At 37.8% G+C, this 6141-nt stretch overlaps 1 protein-coding gene across 1 annotated transcript in view; it reads right to left on the reverse strand.

Annotated features, from left to right (window-relative positions):
* Nucleotides 1-389, reverse strand: part of LOC124551027 (nuclear RNA export factor 1-like) — a 161228-nt gene extending 160839 nt beyond the window's left edge. Inside the window, exon 1 of the mRNA XM_047125875.1 lies at nt 26-389. Within this exon, the coding sequence (XP_046981831.1) occupies nt 26-99 (74 nt within the window). The 5' untranslated portion in view covers nt 100-389. The remainder of the gene's footprint in view (nt 1-25) is intronic.
* Nucleotides 390-6141: the final 5752 nt, after the last annotated feature.

Consider the following 6141-nt stretch of genomic DNA (forward strand, 5'->3'; position numbering starts at 1 on the left):
AGTGTTTTTAAGAACTTTTACATACTTAAAATTAGCGCTGACAGGGTTAAATCCTTTCGGGCGTGTACGCTTCCTCGCCCTTATCCTCTTCCTCCCCATTCTCACTTCAGTATAACGTCCTACTATAAGTCTGTTTCCCGTCACATTCTCATTATTTTCTACATAAAACCACTACACAAACACTTTTAGCGGGAATTTTACAAATCACCTATACACTACTATAATAGCGAACTGATATGTTTCCTCGGTCAACGTGCAAAGCTAAATTAACAGCAAATTATTTCCTGTACCCTCTTTACATACTGAATCCTGAATCATCGAGTGATGTGTTATCACCAATTTGTTTACACACAAAACATCGTGCACCAGAACAATTGCCGTCTGCTAAGCGCCACGCTAAGGCCAAAGATTTTATGGTTTATTTTTTTATTTGCTTATTTCACCTTGGGTACACACCATTCAATTATTTATATGTAATAAATAACGCTTTGTACACTTTTGGAAAATCTTGTACAATCTGTGTGCTCATTATAGTTTATTATCGACATTTATATCTTGATTGTGCCCACTACGAAGCACTGCAACTACTTGTATCGACAGAAAAATCGATTGTAATAAATCACTGCTTGTTGTACAGTCGACAAGTTCTTAAAGATTGCTATGGTAATATCGGCCCCAAAATTACATACCGCAACATTTTCGGCAAGGTTTTGTGTTTCACGAGGATGACACGGTGGTCGGATGGTCCCGATGGGCCACTTGTGTCCTGAAGATGGAGTGCTTTGTGTTTCACAGTAGTGTGACAGCATTTAATAGACACGCGCTGCATCTTATTTAAAAAGGCATTTAAACACAAAAATGATGAAATAATCTATATAAAGTACATATTTTTGGAAGCAAGAAGAATCACAGAATTTCATTAAACTAAAAATAAAATCTCCATTTTTTATTCCTGATGACGTCTAGGTTCCCTTAGAAACCTTGCACAAATTTTAAAAGATTTACCAGAACCAGTGTTTAAACAAACACTGCTTGATTGGCTACTCGCCCACCCGCTCTACGAAATAAAGTACCATTATTTTATCAACTGTAATATAATACTGTAATGTTAATAACTAACCTGTGGGTTCTTTTAAATATCTATTTCATTGCACCATATGCGTGACATTGTTTATTGTTGTACCGGCCTAATGACAGGAAAATCATTATTAGTAAGCTTTTTCGGCGAAAGTGGTGTTGATAATCTCGTAGCATTTCCCTACACAGGGAGCAGGGCATCGGCCGATATGTGACGTGCATCGATAGGTGGCTTGCCCGAAGCAACTGTGTTATCTCACAGGGCTCAGCTGCGTGGTGCTACATTTGGCTAAACGAGAGGTTTACCGGACCGTGGGAAATCACTTCTAGAAGTGTATACATACTTTGTAATGAACGAAAGATCTTACTACAGATTTCAAGGAGAGAGAAAAGGGGTGGGGGAATGCCTATGTATGGGGATGCCTATGTATTTTCTGTAAGATATCAGATGCTGGACCATCAACACACACAAGGTTAAGATTTTTTTGTTCAACCCCAATTCTCCGAACAAGTTCTCGTGAGTGATCTTTGACAGCCCTTGACCAAATTTGTCATCCACTTCTTTTCTGCTTGCAACAATGCACAGCAATAATCACATGAGCAGCAGCTCTATCTTCAACATTTCGAACCACAATCTTATTGCACAATTTTATTGAACTGTCAGGGAGTACGTCAATGATATTGAATAATATTATTATGTAGTATTATTGAGCGTCTAGGACACGCTTAATAATCCTGTAGATCCAAGGATGTCGGTAAACGTGGTGGTCTACAGACGGCATTTGTTCTCACTATTTATAGTTGTATAAACAAATCGGTGGAACTAGTTTTTAAAGCTTAAAAGAGGTAGAAAAACGTCTTGTTTATTTAACTTTGCATGGTAATCGAGAAAATATTTCAGTGCGCTATTATAGTGGTGTGTCGGCGATTTTTAAAACCAGCGCGAAGGTGTTTTGGTTTGAGTAGTGATTGTATCACGGAGATGAATGTGACTGGATACAAAGGTTATACTAGGACATTGAAATAAAGTTTGAAATTTAAACTCCATTTTCCGTGGGAATGGGGAATAAAAGCGAGAGAACAAGAGCTAGGGCTTGGGCTCAGAAAAGAAGGTAGGCGAATAAAGACTTAACGTGCACATATGTACTTAACACACCGGTACACATCTGTATGATTCTTTTTCTTTAACGATAAAAGCAGCTCATATTCTTCCCGTTTTGCAGCCCTGTATATAAATCAAACGTACAGATTTCTAGCAAGGATCTGCAACGCCCTGGCACTGACGTGTACATACAACCACCGAGAGCGCAGTCAGAATGCAAGGCAGATTCAAAGAAGGAGATCAGGAACTCTGGGAAGAATATTCAGAAGCTGGCATCACAGACAGGTCGCACACCAATCTCGCATTCATCAGTGCCAAGTCAAGTTTTGCCAGCTGCTGTGACTAGCACGTCTGGAGGATCAGGTAACTTAATTGTTGAATCAGTGCTGAATTCTGAATAGACTTAGAGTCACAGTGTGAACTAATCATTTAATGTAGATTTCTATGGAAACTTTTATAGTGATATCATGTATAGTAGGTAAATTTTTACATCTACTTCTGCTGTATTTATATTTTCTGATATTCGACTTTTTCTGTAGCTTAGTCCAATGTCTAGGTAAGGTTGAAAGCCTATAATTTGGTTGTGAGTGGCGAAGCGAACGTTTATGGTAACAGATTGAGTTGTAGCACAGCCAGATGTCTATGTTTGTGCCATGTTTCACAGGCTCTTGTTACGAAAGCTAAAACTGAAGGAAAAATTCGTAGTAAATCGGTGTTCGTGATTTAGTTACTACAGGAGATATTGTAACCGACAAATTGTGCTGCATGTAGTGTTCCCTTCAAGAGGAGTATACACAGGGGGTTTATAATTAAAAGTTCAATTTCAAAACGCCATAGAAAGAGAACCACTGCTAAGAATGACGTCATGTTTGAATAGCAGGGGGAAACGTCATGAAAAAAAAATAATAATAATAATTTCACGAAACTTTGATCAACAGATGGCACTGTAAGCTTCAGAATATGCACTCAGGTGTTCCTCACCTTGCATCTGAGGCGTCCAACTTGTCTCCATGAAGGATCACTCGCTGCTGGTAAACCTTTCTTGCAAGAACAGTGATTGTGCGGCATAGTCCGATGTCTGCTAAAGGTCTGGAGAAAATGATTACAAAATGTGAAAAGTTAGGTTCTTATGAAGTTGAATGTGGCAGAGGGAGGTTTTGATCCGACGTCTGTTGAAGATTTAGTTATACCTTTGCATAAAAAGGGGGATAGATCTGATGTCAACAATTACCGTCCAATCTCCCTTCTAACAGCTTTATCCAAAATTTTTGAGAAAGTAATATATTCAAGAGTAGCTTCACATATATGTAAAAATGAAGTACTAACAAAATGTCAGTTTGGTTTCCAGAAAGGTTTTTCAACAGAAAATGCCATATATGCTTTCACCAGTCAAATTTTGAATGATCTGAATAACCGAACACCACCCATTGGGATTTTTTGTGATCTCTCAAAGGCTTTTGATTGTGTAAATCATGAAATTCTGCTAGACAAGCTCAAGTATTGTGGCATGAGTGGGACAGTGAACAAATGGTTTAATTCGTACCTAACTGGAAGAGTGCAGAAAGTTGAAACAAGTAGTTCTCGTAACATGCAAAGATCAGCACATTCCTCAAACTGGGGAGCTATCAAGAATGGGGTTCCACAAGTGTCAGTCTTGGATCCTTTGTTGTTCTTATTATATATTAATGACTTGCCATTCTATATTCATGAAGAGGCAAAGTTAGTTCTCTTTGCTGATGATACAAGTATAGTAATCACACCTGAGAAACAAGAATTAACTGATGAAATTGTCAATACTGTCTTTCAGAAAGTGGTTCCTTGTAAACGGACTCTCACTGAATTTTGATAAGACACAGTACATACAGTTCTGTACAGTGAATGGTATGACGCCATTAATAAATATAGACCTTAATCAGAAGCATATAGCTAAGGTAGAATATTCCAAATTTTTAGGTATGTCCATTGATGAGAGATTAAATTGGAAGAAACACATTGATGATCTGCTGAAACGTTTGAGTTCAGCTACTTCTGCAATAAGGGTCATTGCAAATTTTGGTGATAAACATCTTAGTAAATTAGCTTACTACGCCTATTTTCACTCATTGCTTTCATATGGCATCATATTTTGGGGTAATTCATCACTGAGGAATAAAGTATTTATTGCACAAAAGCGTGTAATCAGAATAATAGCTGGAGTCCACCCAAGATCATCCTGCAGACATTTATTTAAGGATCTAGGGATATTCACAGTAGCTTCTCAGTATATATACTCTCTTATGAAATTTGTTATTAACAACCAAACCCAATTCAAAAGTAATAGCAATGTGCATAACTACAATACTAGGAGAAAGGACGATCTTCACTATTCAAGATTAAATCTAACTTTGGCACAGAAAGGGGTGAATTATACTGGCACTAAAGTCTTTGGTCACTTACCAAATAGTATCAAAAGTCTGACAGATAACCAACAATTATTTAAGAAGAAATTAAAAGAATTTCTGAATGACAACTCCTTCTACTCCATAGAGGAATTTTTAGATATAAATTAAGAAAAAAAAGAAAAAAAAAACAAAAACAAAAATATTAAAAAAATAAAAAATAATAAAAATAAAAAATAAAGAAAAACAAAAAAACACAAAAAAATAAAGTTGTTATATTAACTTAAGTATGTTGTTAAATTAACCTAATTATGTCATGTATTGGAAAATTCGACTCATTCCACATCATTACGAAATATCGTATTCATGATCCATGGAACTAGTATTAATCTAATCTAATCTAATGTTAGTCACAGCACTGCAGGAGGGGTCGAGCAGTGATGTGCAAACATGCAGTGCACAGGAAATTGCCCAAAAATTGGAGATGCCTGCGAGCACGATGCGTAATACCCTACGAAACATCCATACAAAATGACCAATGTCCAGGAGTTGCTTCCTGCTGAATCGCCAACAAGACAAACGTTCGCTCTGGAAAATCACCCATGTTCACGAGTTGCTTTCTGCTGACCCGACAATAAGGCAAACGTTCGCTCTGGAATTTCTTGCTCACGTGAAAGTGGACAATGAACGGCCACGGAAGTGACAAGACTGTTAAGCTGCCAGACGTACTAACGCAGAACTGCAAAATTTGGGCAACGGAGAGTACGCGCGCACATCAACAGCTACCACTTCATTCTGCAAAGGTGACTTCGTGGTGCAGGTAAACGGCATCATTTATTGTATGATCCGTTCATCATAAGAATAAACCTGATATAAACAAACACAAACGCGATCATTGGTCAGAAGCCGTAGCACACGAACACTGGTGTTACGCTCTTGAAAGTAGATCCTACTTATGTATTAGATATCTTATTACTAAGTTACGCTAAATGAAACTTTACGATATTCAAATGTATTAACAGCTGTTTTTCTTAATCACGCTTTAGCTACGTAGTTTTTATTTCAAAAATCGTCTACAGTCACAGCCTCTGCAGCGTTGTGCCCTGATTGCCGTGCTGTTAACTCGCAGCGTGAAAATGGCTGAGGCTGCTTTGTGTTCCGTAGTGAAACACGCAAGTGGAATTCGGTTAAAAGGTACCGAGAAACAGGCTGTACTTAATGTACGGAGGTAATCGGCTTTGAAGTTCTCTCAGCCTTATACAGGTTGAGTCACCTAACGTTACCGCTGGATATATTTCGTAAACCACATCAAATACTGACGAACCGATTCCACAGACCGAACGTGAGGAGAGGGGAGAGTGTAATTGTGTAATACAATCCATACAAAAATGCACGGAAGTATGTTTTTTAACACAAACCTACGTTTTTATAAATGGAACCACGTTAGTTTTGTTAGCACATCTGAACATATAAACAAATACGTAATCAGTGCCGTTTGTTGCATTGTAAAATGTTAATTACATCCGGAGATATCGTAACCTAAAGTTGACGCTTGAGTACCACTCCTCCGCTGTTCGATCGTGT

Source organism: Schistocerca americana, chromosome 9 (genome assembly GCF_021461395.2).
Source record: "Schistocerca americana isolate TAMUIC-IGC-003095 chromosome 9, iqSchAmer2.1, whole genome shotgun sequence".
NCBI lineage: Eukaryota > Metazoa > Arthropoda > Insecta > Orthoptera > Acrididae > Schistocerca > Schistocerca americana.